The sequence below is a fragment of the Neomonachus schauinslandi genome, chromosome 7 (genome assembly GCF_002201575.2).
Source record: "Neomonachus schauinslandi chromosome 7, ASM220157v2, whole genome shotgun sequence".
Lineage (NCBI taxonomy): Eukaryota > Metazoa > Chordata > Mammalia > Carnivora > Phocidae > Neomonachus > Neomonachus schauinslandi.
In genome coordinates this window covers 89,438,323-89,464,948 of record NC_058409.1, presented here as the reverse complement: position 1 = coordinate 89,464,948, position 26,626 = coordinate 89,438,323, and the positions used below count along the sequence as shown (strand labels likewise).

General features: G+C 38.3%; 1 protein-coding gene across 1 annotated transcript in view; it reads left to right on the top strand.

The window, feature by feature from the left end:
* The window catches only part of CREBRF (CREB3 regulatory factor), a 52,070-nt gene that overhangs the window by 12,272 nt on the left and 13,172 nt on the right, over positions 1-26,626 (top strand). The window contains exons 2-7 of the mRNA XM_021698410.2: positions 7,254-7,455; positions 9,333-9,458; positions 11,081-12,167; positions 19,199-19,393; positions 20,839-21,028; positions 22,716-22,789. Coding sequence (XP_021554085.2) covers positions 7,447-7,455; positions 9,333-9,458; positions 11,081-12,167; positions 19,199-19,393; positions 20,839-21,028; positions 22,716-22,789 — 1,681 coding nt within the window. The 5' untranslated portion in view covers positions 7,254-7,446. The remainder of the gene's footprint in view (positions 1-7,253; positions 7,456-9,332; positions 9,459-11,080; positions 12,168-19,198; positions 19,394-20,838; positions 21,029-22,715; positions 22,790-26,626) is intronic.

The window sequence follows — 26,626 nt, the reverse complement described above, 5'->3', positions numbered from 1 at the left end:
TTTCTTAGCTCCTCAGGATTCTTAGTAAAATGAAATTATTTTGTTTAATTAAATGTGGCAAACCTAACTCAACCCCCATATTTTTAAAACTCTCTGAGTGTGAGGATAAAAAGGGACTATTGTATTGACCCAGGGATAAAGAGTCCACAAAGTGGTATAGTAAAAGGATCATATCTGCTTATAGGGTCATGATGAGTACTGTTTGGCTAGAAAAATGATCTTTTCTCACCCAATCTGAGGGAAAAGATATGTCTTCTTTCTCTTTAGCCTCCTCTTTTCTTCAAGACCAGCAGCCACAGGGTTTGGAAAATAAATAATGGGGGTCTTTTGCTAATAATTCCAGACATAAACTATAATCATCTAGTTTGAAGTGTACTTACTTGTCTTCTATATTTTGGAGTCCAGAGAACTGCTGTTGAAGGGTAGAGAATAGCGATTCACCTGAAGTTGTGTTCACAGGATTTATATCACATACTTACGGGAGAATGTGGCCTCCACCATTCACCCAGTGTGTTCCTTGTGTGAGCAGCATATGCTTCCTCAGTGGTTTGGGAATTTGCGGATCTCTGATTCCTGCTGTGCCATGAAACAGGTAGTGGCTTGATTCAGTAAACATCTGAAGAACTATTTTGTACAGTAGAACTATTTTGCTTACTATTTTGCTGCACAGTTTTCAGAAGGAAAGGAATTGTTGAGTGGGACATACGAAGTCTGGCAGGATGGATGGAATGTGGCTGATGGGTCCTGGTCTGCTAAGGAGCTTGGGCAAACTCATAAACTGTCTTTCTTGCCAAATGGGAACCTCATGGGCTATATATACATGATGTATAAACCTAAATTACCAAGTCAGTGGTCCTTCATCCCTTCCCTCCCTTCTCTTCCCTTTTTTTCATCTTTACTTGGGGATTAAGCCTCAGGGGAAATAACTTATTTAAGTTAGAGGGTCAGGACAGTTACCACATCTTAGAACTGTGGATCTGGTACAGTTTAAAGACAATAGAGAGAGAACCCAGGAACTCTGCACACATGAAAGAAAGGAGGAGCATGAACCAGCAAAGATTAGGAAAGAACAAAATAAACCATAGTATATGAATTATATAACGGTATAAATGTGTTGGAGTTTCTTACCTCAAAAATTTTTTAAAATACTTTTCATTGTAAAACAAATTTTTCCATTTAAACCATTTTTAAATGTACAGTTCAGTGGCATTAAGTACATTGACAATCTTGTGTAACTATTTCTAGAACATTTTCCTCATCCTAGACAGAAACTCTGCCCACTAAACAGTAACTCTCCCAGCGTCTGGTAACCTCTATTCTACTTTCTGTTCCATGAGTTTGCCTGTTCTTGTACCTCATATAAGTGGGATTATTGTAATATTTGTCCTTTTGTATCTGGTTTATTTCACTCAGCGTAATGTTTTTAAGGTTCATCCATGATCAGAATTTCATTCCTTTTTATGGCTGAATAATGTTCCATTGTATGAATTACTATATTTTGTTTATCCATTCGTCTGTTGATGGCCACTAGGGTTGTTTCCGCCTTTTGACTATTGTGAATAACGTAGCTGTGTATATGGGTGTGTATGTACCTGTTTGAGTCCCTGCTTTCAGTTCTTTTGGGTATATATTCAGATGTGGAATTGCTGGATCATATGGTAATTCCATGTTTGACTTTGTGTGGAACTGCTAAAGATTCCCAGCTGCACCACTTTGCATTCCTACCAGCATTGCACAAGGGTTCCAGTTTTTCCATATCCTCCTCAATATCCTCAACTTGTTATTTTCCATTTTTTGGATAATAACCATCCTAATGGGTGTGTCAAAAAAACTTTTTAACATCTACTCTGATGAATGTTGGATGACTCAAAAGTGCTACTTACTGTTGTGAGGAGCCAGTTCCCTTGAGTCAACTAAAGGGGAACAGTGCCCTAAGCCAGTGGCATATAAAAGGGGAGGTGTAGGGATTTGGGCCATCATATATATAGTATCTGCTTTTTCATAAGACATTTTCATTTATATTGGTTTATATTTTTCAACCTTTGAAAAATAGATGGACTCTCAGGAATCAGCTGAAACCCTCAGATTCAGAAGAGGCAAAATTTAGGGGCTCTTGGATGTGTGTAGGCTGCCTGGCACTCCAGTCAGCTCTTGGGTTTGGCTTTCAAAGTTTGGATTAGTGGTTTAAGCAGTCCCAGGGATGAGCTTTTGGTAAAAGTCCTTTGGCCTTACCTATTGGTGATTTACCTTACTTCACCTTTTGCCTTGCCTAATGTACATAGTAAGCCTCAACATATTTTCAAGTAGAGAACCAAAAAACCAGGGTAGGACCTGGTAAAAAAAAAAAAAAAAAGCTATGAAAGATATTGAGCCATGGCCATCTTCAAGTGATACCATTACTGCTCATAAATCAGTCATTTGCTCCATATCATTTGTAGGAGAGGAAAGCTTTTCCTCTCTTCCCTTCTAGGTTCTAGGTTCTTTGGCTGGTCTGATATAAATAAATTGACACAAGACAGATGAACAGAAGAAAAACAAATTTTAATTTTATATGTATGGGAGCTCATCAAAATACGAGATTCAAAGAAGTGACCAAAGCAGGCAACTTTTATACCTTTTAGACAAAGAAACAATAAATCTGTTAAGAGTTGACAAAGATGTTTGGGCTTAGGGTAGCAAATTAATGAAGAAATAAGGTTTATTTATATAGCCTTCTTGGCCCTGAATTGCCTATCTCTGGCAGTAAGGATGCTTTCTATCTCCCAGGTGCAGGGAGGGTACCTCTCACATGGGGAAATTTATTTCTTGCTTTCAGGGGGACAGAGGAAGGTCAGAGTGTCTTTCTTGCACTAGCTCTTTCTTGAGTAACTTCAATTAAAAATAGTATGTGAGGGCGGCATATTGGGGCAGCCTGCCCTGAACCCACACATTGCTTCAGAGAACTAGTTTTCTGTTAATAGAGTATTTTCCTGTGCCTAGGAGCTGTTGTTGAATAGTTCTGAATGAGCCCAGGTACAGAAAATCTGTTGGCAAATATTTCTGATGGACAACAGTCTTCTTTCCCTTGAAAAACCCACAAAACTGTATTGAGAACTGATGAGCCAGAGCTGCGAAAAAAAGGAATTCATGGGGTGCCTGGGTGGCTCAGTTGTCCTGGGATAGGGTCCCGTGTCAGGCTCTCTGCTCAGCGGAGAGTCTGCTTCTCCCTCTCCCTCTCCTTCTGTGTGCACTCTCTCTCAAGTAAATAAGAATCTTTGGGGGAAAAAAAAAGGAATTCCTAACTAAGAAGTTGATTTAGCCTTTCCTTTAGGGTGTTGTGGGTTTTTTGTCGTTGTTTTTAATAACACTAGTCTTGGTCTGCTTGAGGGCAGGGTAGAGGACTTTAGGATCAAGTAAGTTTGGGAAATGGTATCTGCTCTAGTCACCTATTGGTGATTTACAATGCACATTAGTACCTAGCACCTTAAAGTTTGCAAGAAGCCCTACATAGAGTCACTGTATCAGTTTTATTTAATGTGGTGTTTTCCAAACCTCATAACCCTTTTATTGAATAACCATTTAACATTCCTTGGAACAAATATTTCTTAGGTTACACATTGGGAAATTTAGACCATTGCTTTTAATGTACATAACTTTAATATCAAAACTGTGAGTAAAATATGGGTATTCTTAAGCCCAAAGAAGTGTGAAGGCATCCTGAAGAGCAAGTTGTTACACCTTCCTCTTGTTATTTGGCCATCTAAACATCAATATACCCTTTGTATATGGCTCCCTGGTATAGGAGATGATTTGGGAGCAGTGTATCATTATGGAAGATTCTGTGCAATGGTAATTACTGTAGAACCTTTATTATTTTTTCTTTTCTTTCCACTTTTGGGTGGTGAATTTTGTTGTTCATGGTTGTTTCACAATAAATGTTTGGAATGGTACCATTCCATTTTGGAATTTTGGAAAATGGGTGCAAAACCGTGGGGATAAAGATAATTGGTTGTGACCTTGGGTCATTAGTTTCAGAGAATGAAAAGACCTTCTACTGCTTGGGGTAAAATTGGCCCTTCACCCTTCCTGTTTGCTGCTACTGAAAGACTGGGAAAAGCAACTAAGGACCTTTAACTATCCCAGGAGGATGTGCTCAACTCTTAACATGATGGGTACCCTCTCTTTGGGAAATGGTGTCTTTAAAACATTCAGCCTTGCTGCCGGTAGCTGTCACAGATGTTAAGTTTCTGAGATGGACTAGCTGTGGAACAAAGGAAAGCACTGGCAAAGTATACCTGTTGATAATAATCACCTTTCAGATTTATTTTATTAGTATATCCTAATTTAATATCTCATTAAATTCTCATAACATCCCTGTTATAGTTAAAGGAGAATAATTGTCATTCCTCAGTGGGGTGCTAAGGCATAAATTTAAATAACTTGCTCAGATTCATAAGACTGCTTAGTTTTAATTATGGGATCAAAACTGGATTCCAGGTCTCCTGTCAAGTTCTCCAAACAAGTGCTCTTTTTGCTAACTGCATTGACAACCTAGTTTTGATGTCAGGTGTTTAAATAAAATTTTAAAAAAAAGTTTCTCCTGCTATGCAAAAGTAGAGTGCTCCTATGAAACCTTTTGTAAGCTGAAATGGCGTAAAGTGGAGAAGCACTTACCATTAATTATGTGGAAAATTTTTGAGCATTCCCAGGCCTAGAAAATAACCTCTCATAGGATTTTCTGATACCTTAGGATACATCTTGCTAATGCATGCACAAAATAAATCGAGATAAGGCACAGATGTTCACAGACACAGTTCAGAACTGTGGCAACTTGGTACTGAGATGCTGAGTGGTTCCTGGGGAAGGAGCTGGGCGGGGTACCTGCTGCTGTGCTTGGGTTGTGTTCTGCTTCTGTAAGGGCCCAATGGACAACAAACGCTTAACACTATTTTCACCTATTTTCATAAAAACACAAATCCTCTTTGGATTTCCTTCAGTTAGCAAAAACAGGTACCAGTGTAGGTCTTTGTAAAAGCGAAGTGGTGTAACATGAACTTCAAAAAGTGAGGTTACCTCTGTTTGCATTTGTATTTTATGGTTTTATGGCTTAGAAGATTCGGTGGCTAGGAAACTAGTAGTATTAGTAGTATTGTTTTCTTTCTAGAAATGAGAAAGAGGCTTAGAAAGATTGACCTACCCAGTGTTATATAGTTTGCAAATGAGAGCTGCAACTAGAACTTAGCCCTTTTTTGTCCACGGTTTTCCCTGATAAACCAAGCTGTTGGTGGATGGTGTCTTTAGTTGATGGCAATAAGTATTTGTTTAATAGAACTTAATCTTTTCTCGAGTCTTCAGCCCTGTTGCTTAGTAAGGGTAAACTTAAGATTTTAGAGAATATCACATTTTTCTCCCAGATCCAGGTTATAGACCAGGATTATACTGACCCACTTCATTGAATGCATCACTTGAATCATACACCTTTTTGGAGTTGGAAGTAACAGGTCCAGAAAAGGCAGCTGATCAGGGTGCCCAGATGGCTCAGTCAGTTAAGCAACCGACTCTGGATTTTGGCTCAGGTCATGATCTCAGGGTTGTGAGATCGAGCCCCGCATCGCTAAGATTCTCTCTCTCCTTCTCCCTCTGCCCCTCCCACCCCAAGAAGGAAGGAAGGAAGGGAAAGAGAAAGAAAAGAAAGAAAAAAAAGGGCAACTGACCTTGTTTCTCACAGGAATCAAGGGAAGAATTAGGACTGAGATTATATATCAGCAGTAGGATCAAGGCATGAGGCCACATAAGGAAGAACTGGACCAGAACTGGCCTTTTGTCAGGAGCCTAGACTATAGCATGGGATTGCAATGCATAGTTAATTCTGTTCATAGGCCCAGGCTCGGCACTTAATGGTGTTTCCTAGGCTAGAAACAGCAAGGTAGGAATGACAGCCCACCAGAGGGGAGAGCCCAGCAAAGATCCAGGAAATACAAAATGGTTGTCAATTTTTACTAATCTAATTAAGTGGAACAGCTATTGAATCTCTGGTTGACAGTCTCTTACTTGTTCTGCAGAGGCCTTTGAAATTGATGTAATGTACCACTCTAACCCTCTAGTCCAGATGTGTTAAGTATGGAGCAGCTCAGCTTAAATTGGTTCAGTCTAAGAAAGGATATTGCAACTAGACTGAATGACAGCAAGGTGTTGAGTGCAGAACAGTGGTTCTCAAATTTTAGGGAGAGTCAGAATCACCTAGAGCGCTTATTAAAACATATAACTGGGAGAAACACTCCCAGAGTTTTTGCTTTAGTTGGTCTGGGCTGGAGCCCAAAATTTTGCAGTTGTAACACAATCCAAGTTGATGCTGATGCTTCTGGTCTTGGGATCACACTTTGAGGACCACTGATGTAGGAAAAGATGATGAAGTGGGTATAGCTGTTCAGACCCCCTTAATTGAGGCCTTCACAGAGGAGGGAAAAGGGAATTAACATTTAAATTTAAGGCTCTACCACAGTTAAGACTCTCTGCCAGGTGATTTGCAATCATTATTTAACCCTTGCAACCCCTCTGCAGGGTATTTTCCTATTTTCCCCCAGCATAAACATGTTAAAAACTTACTGGAATAATTTTTTTTTAACAGCCTTTTTTTTTTTTTTTAAGATCTTATTTATTTGTCGGAGAGAGAGAGCACAAGCTGGGGGAGCAGCAGGCAGAGGGAGAAGCAGGCTCCCCACTGAGCAAGGAGCCCTGTGGGGACTCGATCCCAGGACTCTGGGATCATGTGAGCCAAAGGCAGACGCTTAACTGACTGAGCCACCCAGGCAACCTCCATTGTTGACTTTTATGTATTCATTACTCTTCTTGTAGATTTATAAGAGATATAAAATGTAGATTAATTTTACAGTAATGATTATACAATAGATGGAATTAAATGTTGTGACATATTTTCTCATACAGAACATAAAGTGAATGGGAGCTTTACTTTAACATTAGATACAGTAGATCTTTCAGATGTATTTCAGGAAAAGATAGGCCTCAGTTAATTTTGTCAGGGCGTTGTTGTTGTCTTTTTTTTTTAATGTTGCCAATTGGTTATTGACCTATCCTTTTTTAGAAACAAAGAGAGGAATGGTGAATTTCAGGATAGTCAGTACTAAGAAATGACCAAATTCTTGAGATTGCAACTATAAGACTCCTTTAAAGTGTTCTTTGTTAATGTCATTTTTGAAAGGTCAACTTGTTTTTAATGGTGCTCAGTGAAGTTACTTTGTGTTGTTGTTTGACAGATTCACACAGAACTATTAAAAAATAAATAAAAAGCAGTGATCCAAGCATTTGAATTGAAGACATTCTGGGAAAACCTGCCATTTATTGTGAAAATCATCTTTGATCGTGAAATTAAAAGTAAAGCTGGAAAAGAATTTACAAACGAGGAAAAAAAAAAGTTTGGGATCGGACTCACAGGATCTGGGCTTGGAAATGCCTCAGGTAAATCATACAGAGTAGGTGCAAAGTTTTATATTTTCCCACTGCAGAAAGCCAGTATTCTTGGTTCTGTAAGTTCTCTGAATCTTAACACAACTTGACAAACTCCCATTTTAAGACATTTTCTATTTCCTCCTTTGCTACAGCTTTGAAATTTAATGAGCTTGATACGGGAAACATGGTGAATGAAAAGTTGGTTAGAAGGGGGACAGATCTGCTGGCTGTAGGTGGGCTCACCCAACTCCCCTGAAAATTAATCTGCCACAGAAAGCCCACGTCCATCTCCTTGTCTACTTCTTGTTTCCCAGTTATTCCTTTCCATTTATGCCTTTTGAATTTAAAAGTAGTTAAGAGGAAATGGTGAGAGATTTCAACATTTCTCTCTTTCATACATACACATATACTCAAAAAAGATTATTGAGAATGATCAGATCTATTTATATTATGGTGACTACTTTGAATTGATCAGTCCTGGTTTGAGGCAATCTCTGAAATAATAAAAGAAGCCCTGTGTGTCCCCACTGCACATCCAGACTTCTTCCTGTCCTCCTCCATTGGTTAGCTCTTACCCCTTTCTCTCTTTGGGTTCAGTGCTGAGGAGAAACCTAGAAATAAGAAGGAGAGGGCAGGGACTCTTAAGTGGCTTCAGGTAGGGCCAAGCAGAATTATGCCTTGAGCACAGAAAATAAGCAACTTGTGGGATTCTCCAGTGGCTCAGAGGCAAAGAAAGCGAGCTGATATTAAGAAGACCAGTGGCCGAGCTCCACCCCAATCTCTGGGCCAAGTGGACTGCACGTACTGATTTGGAGTTCTTTCCCATTCAGAGTTTAATTTGTTACTTGTGGAATACTTGAAGTTAGAGCTATAACAGTTATTTTGAGCTTGCAGCCTGGTAGGGTTGGGGAAAATTAGAGAAAGATAAAGACTGGATTGGGAAGTACCAGTAAAGAAAAACATGAGAGGAGAGCATGTAAGAAGGCCACTTTGTGGTAGGTAGAAGGTATATGAATAGAGAAATGTAAGCAAATAGACTAATAGAATTTTTTTAAAGTTTCAGCAAAAACTTGCAGACTAAGAACAAAAAGGCAAAGAGGGAATTTTTATTCTTTCACATCCTCTTCCTTCATCCAGTTTAGATTTCAGAGGAAGGCCTTTCACTTATTTGGGCTGCTTTAGGAGTGTAGGCCCTGACTTCCCTCTGGAGTGATTTATATAGATGTTGAAATGGAAAAGTGGGATGGAGAGAAAAGAAGGAGCGTCAACTCTGGGTGCCAAGTCTCTTTTCCCTTATTTATTACAGAATGAATTGTACCCTTTTCTGGGATCAGGATTAAGACTACTGAGCTCATGCCCAAGTTTCTGGTCTCACCAGTAAGATTTTTGGATATTTGACTGATCTGTCTTCATCACCACATTCCTGGAGGCATTGGTTGCACTAAAGGTGCCCAGATTGTCTTCCAGATTGTTTGGGGAAATAAGACACTGGACTCACTTAGGACTACAGAATGAGAGATAGAAGAGGAGGGAATGTTGTTAGAGGTGCATTTGAAGAAATGTTCTATAGCCGAATAAAAGTACTCATTAGGGTAGTGAATGCTGATTCTAGTGGCTAAATAAGCTTTAATTTTTGGAAGTTAGGTATTATTTAACAGTTGCCACTATTTCTTTTTCTATTTTTAATGCATCTTCATTATTTTCCTAATTTAAGTTCACAGTTTAATGCTAGTTTAATCTCTCAAATGTGCTAAAGAGTAGAAAATATACAGAATTGTTGTGAAACTAGTAAGTTAGTAGGTGTGGGAGTTGCGTGTAATAAATTGGTCTTGGAGTGGTCTTGCAGTAGTCTTTAATTTTCTAAAGTTAAAATCACTCTGTTGTAGCCTAGCGTAAGCGGAATGGATCCGCCTTTTGGGGATGCCTTTCGAAGCCACACCTTTTCAGAACAGACTCTGATGAGCACAGATCTCTTAGCAAACAGTTCAGATCCAGATTTCATGTATGAACTGGTAAGTAACATTTTCTTGGATTCTGCTTTAATTGATTTGGGGTAAAAATGTTGTGGTATAGTTTTTTTTATTTATGAATGCCTGAACAGAAAAAAGGATGTCAATTTTGATTCTTGTGACTGTCAGTCTAGTAATTTTAGAAGGCTGTATGAACCCATTGAAAATAGTAAGAGCAGCGGAGGTGGATGAGGGGATGGGTGAGACAGGTGAAGGGGATTAAGAGTACCGAGTAATGTGTAGAATTGTTGGATCACTATATTGCACACTTAAAACTAATATAACACTATATGTTAATTATACTGGAATTTTAAAATATGCCTATGACTATAAAAATAATTGTTATTTTTATATAAATACATGCACACACACATAAAAGAAAATAATAAGAGGAGAGTTTATCTAAATATATTCAAGTCCAGTTTGAGGATGGGAAGCTGTCTTTTTTGTTATGCCTAACTGCTAAAGGACTCTTCAGCTGGGATATTTAAGAATGATAACATTAAGCAAAGCATATGACACAGAGAATATGAGATAAAAATAGCAATTCCAAGTGGTATACTTATCACTTATTCTTGAGATAAATAAGATTCCTAAGAAGAATTTAATTACATACAGCTTAAGCAACATGAATGCAAAACTAAATATACAAATCTGTTAATTTACTAAAAAATCATTGAATTGTACACTTAATACAGGTGAATTTTGCGGTCTGCAAACTGTACTTCCTTAAAGCTCTTAGAACACAGAGACACACACCCATAAGCAAAAGCAAAACAAGAAAGGCCCCAAACAAATGGAAAAAGTCAAAACAAACTGAAAATGTCCTCGTTTCCTTCCTGAACCTCCACCTTCTAACCCTTTTCCCCAAAGATAAGTATTCCTAGCAGTTTTTCTGTTCATATATAAATACATGAGTATTTTAAATTGGATGACACATTCATAGATACAGTATTCTGTAACTTAATCCTTTTAATGTACAGACATCTGGTGAGCAGCCTCTCATGCTAGTACATTAGACTTTAACTGCATTCTTTTTAGTGGCTGCATAGTCTCACTAACATATTTTTAAAATCCTGTCTCTATTCATGAGGAGTATCACACTCGTGAGGAGTATTGTAGTCCCCATGCCCAAGCGTTGTTAACAAGGTCTTACCAAAGATCTTATCCTTCTGTGGTGGAATTTCAGCTCTTCTTTGGTTTGCACTTTGCCTCTATATTTCAGTTCTCGCTTAAGAAGACAAATTCTTCTGTGACGAAGGTAAGGTCTTCATTATTTGCTTTGTAATTGAAGCTTGTTTCAGAGGAGATCCCCAAATCCTTCTAAGTCAAATATCAGGAAATGTAAACCTTTTTCAGGAAGAGTGTTTATAGTAAAGTTCAAGAGCCCTTGATATTTAGACCATACCTAAGCCTCTAAAGGGGCATATTTTCCCTTTTTTTTCCTTGCCTAGGGAAATGATATTACATGGACTGGTAAAGTGACATGTAAATAGCCTTTATCTTAAAATAAAACAGACCAGAGGTCAAGTACTGATTTATCAATTTGGTACATGGATGTGAGGATGGAGGTGAATATTTCTTTCCTAAAATATGGTGTGTGATTTTTTTTAAACTTTTCTCAGGATAGAGAGATGAACTATCAGCAGAATCCTAGAGACAACTTCCTTTCTTTGGAGGACTGCAAAGACATTGAAAATCTGGAGTCTTTCACAGATGTCCTGGATAATGAGGGTGCTTTAACCTCAAACTGGGAACAGTGGGATACATACTGTGAAGACTTAACAAAGTACACCAAACTAACCAGCTGTGACATCTGGGGAACAAAAGAAGTGGATTACTTGGGTCTTGATGACTTTTCTAGCCCTTACCAAGATGAAGAGGTCATAAGTAAAACTCCAACTTTGGCCCAGCTTAATAGTGAGGACTCTCAGTCTGTTTCCGATTCCCTTTATTACCCTGATTCACTTTTCAGTGTCAAACAAAATCCCTTGCCTTCTTCATTCCCTAGTAAAAAGATCTCAAGCAGAGCAGCTGCCCCTGTGTGTTCTTCTAAAACTCTTCAGGCTGAGGTCCCTTTTTCAGACTGTGTCCAAAAAGCAAGTAAACCCACTTCAAGCACACAGATCATGGTGAAGACCAACATGTATCATAATGACAAGGTGAACTTTCATGTTGAATGTAAAGACTATGTAAAAAAGGCAAAGGTAAAGATCAACCCAGTGCAGCAGAGCCGGCCCTTGTTGAGCCAGATTCACGCAGATGCAGCAAAGGAGAATACCTGCTACTGTGGTGCAGTAGCAAAGAGACCCGAGAAAAAAGGGATGGAGCCTCTTCAGGGTCATGCCACTCCAGCTTTGCCTTTTAAAGAAACCCAGGAACTATTGCTCAGTCCCCTGTCCCAGGAGGGTCCTGGGTCCATTGCAGCAGGAGAGAGTAGCAGCCTTTCTGCCAGCACATTGGTCTCAGATTCATCCCAGAAAAAAGAAGAGCACAATTACTCCCTTTTTGTCTCTGACAACTTGGGTGAACAGCCAACCAAATGCAGTCCTGAAGATGATGAGGAAGACGAGGAGGATGTTGATGATGAGGACCATGATGAAGGATTTGGTAGTGAGCACGAACTTTCTGAAAATGAAGAGGAGGAAGAGGAGGAAGAGGATTATGAAGATGACAAAGATGATGATATTAGTGACACTTTCTCTGAGCCAGGTATGGTCATGCTTGGAGGCTTACCAAACTGACCTTTTTCCTATTTTGAGATATGGATGTTTTCTTTGTTTTAGTTTGTAATTGCTTTTTTTCTATTCAGGCAGTTCTAAAATAATCACTTTTGCTCATATAGTGATTCATAGGCTGATTCTTTGAGGGCTTCTTCTTAATTTATCTTATGTTAAGGGACCTAATTTGTTACTCTCTTGAGCAGCTATGCAAAGATGCCAAGAATTGATTGATTTAAACATATTCCTATTTATGTACATGTCCCCCTCTATTATAGTTGAGGCAAGTCAGGAGTGCCCACAATGGTAAACCAAGTAATGATGGTTTATATTACTCATGCTTAAAACCAAGAAGGCCTACTTAATGAATAATGTAAAAAAGAGCATTTTCTTTGTGTCTGTCCCATCTTTCATTCACATGGTATTTTTCCATTTAAGAAAAATCTGTGCTATAATTTAACGAGCATAAAGGATACTCTGCTTTATTTATATACAGCACATATAAATAAAAGGGAGAAAGAAAATGAAACCTGTGGGAACTGGTTCACTTCCATTCAGCATTTACATGCTTGGGCTGTTGCCACTGTTGGCTTGTGCAGTATTTATGAAAATGGTATTGCCAAGTGGCACACAGTTTAAAATGCACAAAGAAGTGAAGATCTTCAAATTTAAGCAAAAGTTATTTTCTTCAAAAATAATCTTGATGCTGTAACTTGTACATAAAAAAACTAAGTTATTTTTAAAACCTTAGAAATTGTCAAAGAAAGCCCTTTTGTTACACAATTGCTGGAATTTCTGGCAGTATAAAGATTGGTATTTAATTTTCAGAAAAGTTTTTAAGCCATGGTAGATGGTACAATAGTAGCTGGTGAAGCACTATTTCACTAAAGGAAAATCTTTCAATTACACAAATGCTTAGATTTGTGTATTTGATACAACCAAGTTGTTTGACTCAGGTTAAGTTTCAAGTAAGGAAAAGTACTTTAATATGGAGGAAAAGGGCTTATGCCTTTTTTGGTTTACTTTACAACTCTGCATAGTCTAGATAGAACAATTATTTTTTCTACTGAGCAGGAACATTTTTCTGTCAACAAATAAATAAAATTTGCTTTGAGGGGCACTTGGCTGGCTCAGTTGGTAGAGCATGTGACTCTTGATCTCGGGGTTGTGAGTTCAAGCCCCACGTTAGGTGTAGAGATTACTTAAAAATCTTTAAAAAATCGGTTTTAAAAGTTTCAGGGAAAGTTGTCTTTGTAGCCAGTGTTAAGTTATATAGCTCCCTCCCATGGGAAGATCAGAGTGTTATCTATGAGTAGTCTTCCATGTCTGACCGATCAGCCTTATTGCTTTGAGTTCCATGTTTAGGATCAAGGTAGGAGGGTAGGGGAAGGGTGAGACAAAGGGGAGATGGGTAGTAACTAAGGGAAATGGAAAGTGTAGAGAAAGAGATACTTTTCCCAGTAGGCGCTTAAAGGAACATGTAAATCAGAGGGAGTCAGTAAATCCTGCTATCACCAAGGACTGTACTGTCTACCCTACTTGTGGTTGTAGTTTTGCTTTTCTTTAGCTTTCAACTGCACTTTAAATTCATCCTTTATCTTTTAATGTGTTTTTACCTGGGTAAATGTGTTGAGAGATGAATAGGTCTGTGAAGAGAGATCAGTTAGTAAGTTGAACCTCAATTCCATTTTGTCAACCTTTTGACACTCATAGGGAGGGGGGACCAGTGTTATAGTTGGTGTTGTCCTGTCATGCCACATTCTCTTGCCTTGTCTCCTATAGAAGAATCCTGATTTGTGAGCTTGTTGGTGTTAACCAACACTACTTTGAAACAGAGATGCGGGGCGCCGCCTGGGTGGCTCAGTTGGTTAAGCAACTGCCTTCGGCTCAGGTCATGATCCTGGAGTCCCTGGATCGAGTCCCGCATCGGGCTCCCTGCTCAGCGGGGGGTCTGCTTCTCCCTCTGACCCTCCTCCCTCTCATGCTCTCTGTCTCTCATTGTCTCTCTCGCAAATAAATAAAATCTTAAAAAAAAAAAAAAATGAAACAGAGATGCATTTGCTGGGTAAAACGCTCCTCTTGGCTCTGTTTAACAATGCTAAATGTTTGGATGGCATTTAATTCACTCACTTCCAGTTGACTTGAAGTAAAGCCTCTTTGGTTAGTATTACTTGGACAGTTCTCACAAATGTTAATGAATGACATGATTTAACCACAAAATCAACACTATTTTGTGGTATTATTTGGGCTTTATTCACATTTGCTAATGAAAATTTCCCTTTTTCTTGGAAGAAAGAGCTAAACAAGTGACTTCAGGAATGCAAAAGTGAATTATTGGTGAGAAGCAGAAGAAATTCTTTGAAGCAGAAAAGTGGATAGTTATAGTTTCTTCAGAGTGCTAGTTTTAGAGTGGGTTGATTGGTTTAATTTGCAGCAGTTTACAAAGGCCCTTTTGTGATGACTAGCTCCCTTGATGCTGTTTCTTGGCAGTTGGCTACAACAGTGCCTGAGCCTACAAAGCTCCAGGAAAGGTGTAAAATGGAGTTTCAGTCCCTACTCTGGCCTTGCTCCCAAGTTTTAATAGAGCCTATTCTGTGGACAGACTATGACTGTTTGGGGTCATTGGGATTACATGGTTGTAATACTAAGAATTGGGCCCCCAGAATGAAAGTTTATTTTGTAATCCGTACTAAACATTTTTACGATTGACTTTACCAGTAGTCTGCACTAACCAGAGATGTGTGGTTAGAATTTTACACAATAAATGTAGCCTTTTTGACTTCCATTTGATAATCATGTCAGGAAGGAATGAGTTAGATCAATATGGTGGTCCAGCAAATGAAAAGAAAAGGGAGGGGCGCCTGGGTGGCTCAGTTGGTTAAGCGACTGCTTTCGGCTCAGGTCATGATCCTGGAGTCCCTGGAGTCCCTGGATCGAGTCCCGCATCAGGCTCCCTGCTCGGCAGGGAGCCTGCTTCTCCATCTGACCCTCCCCCCTCTCATGTGCTCTCTCTCTCTCATTCTCTCTGTCTCAAATAAATAAAATCTTTAAAAAAAAAAGAAAAAGAAAAGAAAAGGGAAAAGGCTTCATGGGAAATGTTGCATTAAACAAATAATTAATTTGTTAAAAGAAAAAAATTTTTGAGTGCCTACATTTGTTTTAGGCACTGTGTGTATTAGATATTGCCTATCCAGAGATGAACAAAACAGACATGACCCTTGTCTTGATGGAACTTAGAGTTGAGTGGGTTTATTTATTGTTATGATTTAGTCTTTCTTTTTTTTTAAAGATTTTATTTATTTGACAGAGAGAGATAGCAAGAGGAGGAACACAAGCAGGGGGAGTGGGAGAGGGAGAAGCAGGCTTCCCGCCGAGCAGGGAGCCGGATGCGGGGCTCAGTCCCAGGACCCTGAGATCATGACCTGAACCGAAGGCAGACGCTTAACGACTGAGCCACCCAGGCACCCCTGATTTCTTCGTCTTTTAATCTACTTGTGTGTAGTGTGACTTGGGAAGAGAGAGATGCAGGTTGAGAGTTTCTTAAACGTTATTTGACCACAGAACTCACTTGGGGATGAAGGCATATCTTAAGATAATCGTGTTCCTTAGAACATACTTTGAGAGATATTTAATTACCTTAAATCCTAGACCAGTGATCTGGGAATAATAATTTTTCTGCATTCTGCTTGCTCATAGTGGTCTCTGTATTGAAAAGTGGCCATCTTAAAGAGACCCATTGTGTGCGTATGACTGTGTTTATGTGTGTTATGGTGAATTTATGGTATATGTTATTAGAAAATGTTAAAATATTAGGTCAAAGAGAACTGATGGCCCTTAAATGCTTTTTTAGAAAAGGCTGAACATATATAAATAAATAAAACTGGTAACTAATTAGAGTGGGATGGAAGAAATAAAAATCTTTATTATTCTTTGAATTTAACATGGGATATATGTAAAGAAAAATCCATTTAGACCATTTAGGTGGGTACAGGAAAAGTGAAGAAGCCCAATAGGAGCTAGACTCCTTGAGTCATGGGACGTGAGTCAGTTCCAACTCTGCCAAATCACTTAAAGCCTCCATGAGCATGTTTCTTTTTGTAAATGGGGTTAATACCTTTTTTATTGGGCTCTTAGAAGTCTTGAATGAAATATCTGTAAGTGAAATATGTAAGTACATTAAATGAGAAGGACAGTGTTTTGCCAGAAATCCAGGCCACCTGAGGAGAGTTGCTAAATAGGGGAGAATATCAAATAAATTGTCAGATGGATGGGATGCCTGAGGAAGCTATATATGAAAAAGTTTCCTTTATGCTTTGGGTTAGGGTAGATTTCTTACTCTTTTATTGAACTATAATTGACCTACAATATCCTCTTAGTTTCAGGTGTGCATCATAATGATTTGATACTTTTATACATTACAACATGATCCCCATGATAAGTCTAGTTACTGTCTGCCACCATACAAAGAGTTGGGTTGTTTTTTTAAAAATTTTTATTTATTTTAAATTAAAATATAGTTAGTATATAATATTACTTTCAATGTATAATATAGTGATTCAATATTTATATACATTACAAAATGACCCCCACATTAAATCTAGTTACCATCTGTCACCATACAAAATTATTACAATATTATTGACTGTTCCCTAAGTTGTACTTTATATCCCATGACTGACTTACTTTGTAACTGGAAATTTATACCTCTTAGTCCCCTTTACCTATTTTCCCCCTCTGAATCCTGTATATGGTTTGTTTTTTGTATTTGTCAGTCTGTTTCTGTTTTGGTTGGTTGGTTTGTTTTTTGGGGTTTTTGTTTGTGTGTGTGTGTGTGTGTGTGTGTGTGGAACACCAGTTCTTAACATTGTTGGGAAGTTGGGAGTGTTTTGTTGGTCCATCTGCCTGTGTTGAGGTGTTCCCAGCCATACTAGGTTAATCTCTGTGAGCCAGTAGTTTCTTCGAGCCAGTATTTCTTGGCCTGGTGGAGCCAGGTGATTCGAAAACGCCATTTCTGGTGGCATTATGTGGCCCTTGCATCTTTCCCAAAGCTAGGTTGATCACTGGAACAAGATGAAATCCTTAATTTGAAGTGTCACATTGGCACAAATAAATAGGCCAAAGTCATTGCTTTATGTATCTAACAATTTTTAAAAATCAGACTTCTAGAAATGATTGTGTGACTCGTGCATCATTTCTTTTTTTTTTTTTTCTTTTTTAAGATTTTATTTATTTGACAGAGAGGGAACACAAGCAGGGGGAGTGGGAGAGGGAGAAGCAGGCTTCCAGCTGAGCAGGGAGCCCCATGCGGGGCTCGATCCCAGGACCCTGGGATCATGACCTGAGCCAAAGGTAGACGCTTAACGACTGAGCCACCCAGGCGCCCCTCGTGCATCATTTCTTAATAAGGAACTAAAGTTCACTGTCACACCCCTTGCTATATTGTTTTAAACTACCACATGTGCACTTCAATGCTGTTAATACCAGCAGTGCTACAGAAGCTTCTCTTGATTGTTGCCCTGAAATCGTTCTGGTCTCCAAATTCATTCTTTTTTAAAAGGTCATGTTTATTGAAGTATAATAAGTACAAGTATGAAATTCGCCCTTCTTTAAGTGTAAACTTCTGTGAGTTTTGACAAGTGCATGTAGTGCTGGTAACCACTACCACCATCAAGATACAGAAGAGTTTGATCACCCCCTAAATTTCCCTTGTGTTCCTTTATTATTTTTAAAAGATTTCATTTATTTATTTGACAGAGAAACAGCACACAAGCAGGGAGAGGAACAGCAGAGGGAGAGGGAGAAGCAGACTCCTCGCAGAGCAGGGAGCCCGATGCGGGGCTTGATCCCAGGACCCTGGGATCATGACCTGAGCCAAAGGCAGACACTTAACAGACTGAGCCCCACCAGGCGCCCCCACCTTATGTTCCTTTAGAGTCAGCCCCTCCCTCCACCCCCAACTCCTGGCAACCACTTTGTAGTTTTGCCTGCAGTTTTGCCCTTTCCAGAATGTCATATAAATGGAGCCATATTTTTGATTGATTCTTAATCTGAAGAAAATCTGCTAAAATTCTGAAATTCTTTTTTCCAAAACATGCAGATGTCATCACTTTCTTAGTGTCAGTTCCAGAGAAGTCATGTTTTTAGGAGACACAGTGGTCATTTTGCTTGGCCAGTGCTACCCAAGTTTTCCTGGTCACCTTAGTGTTACATACATCCTACATGGGGCCCGTCTCCATTCCCCCATGTGCATAGCAGTAATGATGTGGAGTATACTAAGATGGGCATTCTCTGAGGGTATTTTAGATTTGTAGGTCATCCTCCGTGAGGTCTGACCAACAGTTCTAGCAACTCATAATTAAGTATTTTCTGAAACTCCCCATTAGTAAGGAAAATAACTTCTTAAGTAAATGCAGATTGCGTCCAGTAAAATATAAGACTAAGCGTATATGTTTTTATTTGAGAGACTGTGCGAGAACTCTCGTTTTTGTACTTTTACCAAAGGGGTAGGGTGGGAGGTAGGCAGAAAAGCACTACTGCCTCACAAAATTCTGGCCGGTAGGATACCATCATAGAAATGCACACACCTGTCTGTCTGGGAATGTTTTGGATGCATACATTTTAGGAGGAAGGCATTTAAAATCACAGTGTGGGGTCTTAGTGTCATGATCTAATGGTACATTTGACATTCCTGGAGCTATATTTCATTATTCTCTCAATGAGAGCCTATGTAAAGATACAAAAAAAAGGATGTCACACACTAACTTATATGAACCAAAGAGAACTATAAGGAAATAAACAGTATAGTTACCTATGTTTATTAGTCTCTGAATATTTTATGAGTTAGAAAGTTCCATATTAAATGTCATTTTATCTTTGACATGCCAGTGATGTTTTCAGATGAAAGGAAATATATCAAGTGACAAATAGATCTTTTTATTTGCCCTGATTGCTTTATTGAAATTTATGGAACTTAAGCCCCACCCCCATCCCCAATTTCTTTCCTTTTTTTTTTTATTTTTTAAGGCTATGAAAATGATTCTGTGGAAGACTTGAAGGAGATGACTTCAATATCCTCTCGGAAGAGAGGTAAAAGAAGGTACTTCTGGGAGTATAGTGAACAGCTCACCCCGTCACAGCAAGAGAGGATGCTAAGGCCATCTGAATGGAACCGAGACACCTTGCCAAGTAATATGTATCAGAAAAATGGCTTACATCATGGTAAGAGGGAATTGTGGTCAAACATTTCGTGTCACTTTAAATAGAGATTGTAAACCATAATGTTTACTCCGTGTACCTACATATTCAGCCCTTACTAGCGAAGTGGAGAGAGGAACAGTAGAGCTGCTATATTTGTTACCACTGCAGAGATACTCACAAATAGCATTTACCGGTGGTGAGAGCCATCACCTAAACAGAGAGGAAGCTCTGTGCAGAAACGAGTGACCAGGAGACTGCTGATTGATTCTTGACCTGCCACAGTTGCAATAAACCAGAAGGGTTGGGGAGAAAGGGAATGGGCTCCAGCATCTTTCTCTTCCATTCTTGTCTAGTCTCCAGGCTGAAATGTAAATAGGGAGATTGGAATCAAATGGAGGTGGGAAGAAAAGAGGGAGAGGAAAGGGAATAATTGTAGAAAAAAGAAATGGAGAGAGGAGTTGAATGATAGGAGTTGGGAGAAGCTTATAATCTTAGGCAGGCGAAGTTTACAGTTGTGAACCTAGGAAGATGTAATTAAGTAGAATTTCTTCTTTTATTTTGTATGATCCAAAATCTGTACTGAAAAGGGGGAGGGCGCTAGTAAGTTTGGCACTCAGTGAACAGTTTTAGTAATCTCTCATGCTACAGATGTAAGTTGCTAAGCAATTTTGTTTTGACACAGGAATTATATCAGAAGTATATTTGTACCTCAGTTTGCCTTTCCACTGGCACTCAGTCTGTACTCCGCTGTTTCTTAGTGAATAGACAGTTTTTGCCTTCAGATCAGTTTTCTACAAGAAATGAAAAGACAGGTCCAATAAATAGCTTTAGGTAGCACGTGGCGAGTACTAGGAGAATTGTTTGGTATATTGTAGTTAAGAGGACCAGGCTATCCCTCTTGCCTGCAGTGATAGGGCAAGATCCCCGAGTCTACTGTAATGTTATTTATCAAACTAACCAAAGAAGAGCTTTCAGAAAAGACAGTCCTTATTTGTTGGCCTTTTGAGTCTAGCACCAGAGTATATGTCTGAGAAATTTTCAATCATAGCATCAAAACATCATGGTTTGAGTAAAATCTCCTATTTCTTTTCTGGGTGTATATTCTACCCTAGCCCTGATTTTTGGGTGCAGTGAACGTGCACTCCAGTCCTGAAGTTTGTGATGCTTATTACCACCATGCATATAATTAAGATTCTGTTATACCAGGGCTAGAAACTTTAAGGTGGAGAAGGACTTGGCAAAGACTGGAGCTGTGACATATTTCCCCAATTTCTTGCCAGGCACAAGGTGAGAAGGAGAGGAGCCTAGCCCTTTTAGCATGTCGTGCTGAGACTTCTGAAACATGCCAAGACTTCTAAAAAAGAAAAAAGAGGGAAGGGAGAAATGTGGTTTTAAAATATGCCTGTAGAATGTATCTTTGGTGAAATAAAATGATCTAACTTAAATTTCTTTTAAACCATCTGTAGGAAAATACGCAGTAAAGAAGTCACGGAGAACTGATGTAGAAGACCTGACTCCAAATCCTAAAAAACTACTCCAGATAGGCAATGAACTACGGAAACTGAATAAGGTGATTAGTGATCTGACTCCGGTCAGTGAGCTTCCCTTAACAGCCCGGCCAAGGTCAAGGAAGGAAAAAAATAAGCTGGCTTCCAGGTAAATGCTACTCATGTTCACCTGTGTAAATAAAGTCTAGGTGATGAGGTTAGACTTTCAGTGAGCTTTTATAGATAACCGTCAACCATCTATTCAGAAATATGCTTTTATAAATATTATAATGAGAGTATTATAATTTTTCCTTTGAAAATAAGAGACGGTATTTACGCTTTGTTCACGCTTGATAATACCAAAAGATGGTGTTATGCTTTTAAAGGGGAGAGATGAATGGACTCAAGTGCATTATATTATAAAAATGAAAAAATTATCATACTTTTATTTTTTCTTTGTTTTGTGGTCAGTTTTTTTATTTTTTATTTTTTTAAAGATTTTATTTATTTATTTGAGAGAGAGAGTGAGTGAGAGAGAGCATGAGAGGGGAGAGGGTCAGAGGGAGAAGCAGACTCCCCACTGAGCGGGGAGTCCCCCGATGTGGGACTCGATCCTGGGACTCCAGGATCATGACCTGAGCTGAAGGCAGTTGCTTAACCAACAGAGCCACCCAGGCGCCCAAGTCAGTTTTTTTATTGTGGTATGATTTGCTTGAGGTAAAATGTATGCCTTTTAATGTACACTTTTATGGGTTTTTAAAAAAGATTTGTTTATTTGAGAGAGAGAGAGAGGAAGAGAGAGTGCATGCAAAGCAGGAGGGGCAGAGGGAGAGAGAGAATCTCAAGCCGACTCCAAGTTGAGCATTGGAGCCCGATGTGGGGCCCGATCTCACAACCCTGAAATCACGACCTAAGCTGAAACCAAGAGTCTGTTGCTTAACCAACTGAGCCACCCAGGCTCCTCTATGGTACACTTTTATGGGTTTTGACAAACATATCCAATCATATAAACACCACCACAATCAAGATAATATTTTCCATCATCCATTAAAAAAATTTCCTCATGCCTCCTTGTAAAGGGAACCCCTTCTGTCACCCCTAATCCCTCCAACCACTGATCTGTTTTCTGTCCCCACAGTTTTGCCTTTTCTAGAATGTCATATAGATGGAATCATATGATATGTAGCCTTTTGAGTCTGGCTTCTTTGATTTAACATGATGCATTTGAGATTCATGTTGATCCATTTTGAGTGGAGTAGTAGTTTGTTCCTTTTTATTGCTGAATGGTATTCCTTTGTAGGGATATACTACAGTTTATCCATTCACCAAATGAGGACATTGGGGCTGCTTCCACTTTTTGCCAATTATGAATAAAGCCACCATAAATATTCACTTACAGGTGTTTGTGTGAACATAAGTTTGCATTTCTCTTGGGTAAATACTCAGGAGCATATGTTTAACTTTATAAGAAATTACCAAAGTAGCTATTTCTGAAGTAATAAAGTAAATTTTTAAAAAAATTACTGTTTTTCAAAGTAGCAGTATGTAGTATTTCATATCCCAGTTAGCAACATATGATGGTTCCACTTACTTTACATTTTCTTGGTATTGTCAGTTTTTGTTTATTTTAGTGTATTCGTCATAACTATTTTTGGACGTGTGCTAAAATTTTCAAAAATCAGTTTGGATTAATGATTAATATTGTGTGTTTTTTGGATACTGAGTTCCTTGATATAAACATCAATAGGCAGTGATTTTTGGTTGCAATTAGAAAATGTTTGACAGCAGCAAAAAGAAGTATATTCTGAATGTTCACTTAATAAAAGAAGTAAACTAATTGCTCCTTCCTTTCACAGGGCTTGTCGATTAAAGAAAAAAGCCCAGTATGAAGCTAATAAAGTGAAATTATGGGGCCTCAACACAGAATATGGTAAACCTAAACTTTTAAGAATTTGATTAATCTCCTGTACTTTGCCAACCACTCTCTTTTTCTTTGGTTTTGTTATTTGCTTTCCCTGTATCCTGCCAAGTTTTAGGCCAGCCTCCTTTTTGTTCATTCATTCAGTAAGCTACATACTCACTCTTATTCATTCATGTTCTCCTTTTAATGAGTGTCTGTATCTGTGGCTCCCCATGCCAGATCTCTCTACCCTAAAGAGCTTGTCTACTTGTGACCACAATAATCTCCTACTTCATTTTACAATTGTGTTGCTGCATTAGCCAGTTTTAGTGACTAGTGTTTATTTTAATCTCTGAGTGGATAATTTAGATCTGTGTTTTACAAATTTGACTGCTCATTAGAATCATCTGTGTACATGGTAAAGTACAGATTTCTAGGCTTCTCACAGGTTCCCAGACCCGATGAATTGGAATCTGTTCAAGTAGAACAGAGAACTCAAGAGTCCGTATTTTTAACACTGCCCTATATTACTCTTAGGCAACTATCTTAGCACTTGTTTGGGAACTGTTGGTTTAGATCGGTACCTCCCAATCTTTCACAACATGGCACATGTAAAAATTATCGTATCTGAGGCATCCTGGAATTTATCAGAGTAGGCTGCTCATGGGAGGGGAGGCCCCTGTGGGCTGAGAGGATTAGTATCTCAAACACCTGGAACCCTTTTACAGCACACTAGAGTTTGGAAAGCTCTGGTTTTGATCTTCTGTAATAAGAACTACCTTTCCTTTCCTCCTTGCTCTCTTACTATCCTTTAAGCCCGGTATCATAAGAGTTCATATGTTCTTTTGCCTCTAAAATTGTCGTCTTCACTGTACAGCTCTTGGACTAAGTTGTATCTGAAAGTGGATGAGTGGCATAATGATCAGTTATTATTTGTTTCCAAAAATTTTTAAAAATCCAACATGACATCTGGCACATAGGTGCTCAGTAAACTTTGTGCAGTTTTCTTAATTCTTTATCTTGATTATCTTGTTTCCATTTGTGAGGGCAGAAAGAGGATTTCCTATTGTGAAGTTTACAACTTGTGAAATGAGCTGATGGTTTTATATATTAATGGCCACTCAGGAACTGTCAGCAGGTAAATGAATTAGGTAAAACAATAGTTGATTTGTTGGAAAGGAAATCTACACATTTTCCTATTATTCTTTCTTGCTGTTGAAGCATTCTGACCTTGAGCTCTGTGAGTATATATACACATAATGATTACAATATCATAGGCATTCATACTCCATTTTAGAACCAGATGACTTGGGCTGCAAGGAGATGTGGTGGACCATTGGGAGCCTTCTGGGTCTGTGTTTCCTTGGACAGTTGTAGGCATCTATCTGTGTTGTTCAGATAATGTATTTATCCATAATTATGTATATATGTATATCCATAATTATGTATAGCCAGATATTTTTGCATTTGTATATATGCTAATGCACAGCCCCCCACACATGCTTTGGTCTGTGATGTAAATATATTCTGGAGTAGGGAACACCTGGGGAGTTGGTAAGGGCCAGGAGTATGTTGTTCTATCTCAAGTTGAGTTATGATAGCTCTCTTAAATTTTTCTTGTTTCTAAAGCTGACTTAAAGCATCTTATATTTTCATGTAGGAAAAGGCCTGTCTTTAAAAAGGTACCATTTTCTTCTCAGTTAGCGTGAAGGAAGAGGATCTTCTCATTCATTTATTTCTCTTCCACTTCTTACTAGCTTCTCTTCTCCAGTTTCTGGGAAAGAACGACCAGACTTAACTATTGGTTTAGAAGTCATTTCAGAACCCATGAGAGGCTCTCGTGCAGTTTGCCACATGTAGTTTGAAAATTCTTCCTAGAGTTTCTGGTACATTCTCAAGAGAATGGTGCCCTCGATTCCTCAAAATATCTGTCAGTCGATCTGTTACTGTTTTGTGGAACACTTATTATCCACTACCCACCTATTAATCCAGTAGTTTCTGGAATTTGTAATTCACAAGTCAGTGACATTTGAAAAAGAATTTGGGATTTGGGAACTGTAGGGTTGTGAACTTTATATTTTGCCAGGTGAAGACGTTAAAAAGAACATCATATACAACTACTGTAATTTCATACAAGGAAGGATATTTAGCATTAAAAAATTGAGAAAGAAAGAATCTCAAAGTGAAATAAACCTTACGAAAAATTTACTCCATTATCCTTATTCTTTTATATTCTGAAGGTCTTAGTTATTCTGCATATATATATGTTTTGTACTACATAGAATTAAGCACAGCACAATACCCTGCCTTTCTAACTCCTTTATTTTAGAATTAAACAATTTATACCACTTAAGATATTAAAATGAAATTTACTTGGAAGTTAGAGGGAGAAGGATTAACAATGTGTAAACACAGGAGTTAATGAATTCATCATTGTTTCTGCTAAAGATCAAGTGCCCAAGTAAATATAAAAGACCACACTGAGAAGGGACATCCCTACGACATCCCCAGTTGGAAAATGAACCAAGTCATGGAGAACTGGGGTAACCCCAAGAGCTACAAAAGAGCAAAAATTTTTAATTCTGATGAATTCCAGTTTGCCTGTTTTTCCTTTTATAGTTCATATTTTTAGTGTTCGTAAAAACTTTGCCAACTCCAAAGTGCAAATATTTTCTTGTATGTTTTCTCCTAGAATTCATACAGTTTTAGGTTTTGCATTTAGGCTTATGATCCATTTTAGGTTAATTTTTATTTACGGTGTGGGGTGAGAGTTGATGTTTGTTTTTTTCCATATGAATATCCAGTTGATCAATCACCATTCATTAAAAAGACCTTCCTTAGAATGAAGGGGGGGAATTGGAGGGGGAGATGAACCATGAGAGACTATGGACTCTGAGAAACAAACTGAGGGTTCTAGAGGGGAGGGGGATGGGAGGATGGGTTAGCCTGGTGATGGGTATTAAAGAGGGCACGTACTGCATGGAGCACTGGGTGTTACACGCAAACAGTCATGGAACACTCCATGAAAAACTAATGATGTATGGTGATTAACATAACATAATAATAAAAATAAATAAATAAAAATAAAAAAACCTTCCTTTTCCTGTTCACTTGTTTTCTCACCTTTGTCAAATCAGTTGACCCTATACGTATGAGTCTACTTTTGGACTTTGTATTCTGTTCCATTGATCATTTGTCTACCTTTATGCGGATGCAAACTATTTTGATTACTGTAGTTTTATAGTAAATCTTAAGTTGGGTAAGTGTAAGTTCTTGTTAATCCTACAATTTTGTTTTTTTCAAAGTTGCATTGGCTATTCTAGGTCATTTACATGACCATATAAATTTTGGAATCACTTTTTACAAAACTAACTGAAATTTTGATTGGGACTGTTTCAATCTATAGATCAATTTGGAGAGAATTATCATTTTAACAAAATGGAGTCTTCTAATCCATGAACTTGGTATCTCTTTCCATTTGTTAAGTCTCCTTTAATTTCTCTGTGGCTTTTTTTATAGTTTTCAGTGTAGAATGCTTAACATCTTTTGTTAGATTTGTTACTGGGTATTTTATATTTTTTGGCGCTCTGTAAACGGAATCATTTTTCAAATTTTATTTTTAAACTTTGCTGCTAATATATAAAATGGATTTTTGCATATTATTCTTGTATCTTGTTATCTTGCTAAATTTGTTTATTAGTTCCAGTGGTAGGTATATAGATGCCCTATGATTTTCTATGTAAGCAATCATCATCTGCAAATAGGGATGGCTTTATTTCTTCTTTTCTGATATTTATGCCTTTGCAAACAAGGCAATCACCATGTTTATCCAATGTCCTAGGTATTGCAATAAGGCAAGAAAAATAA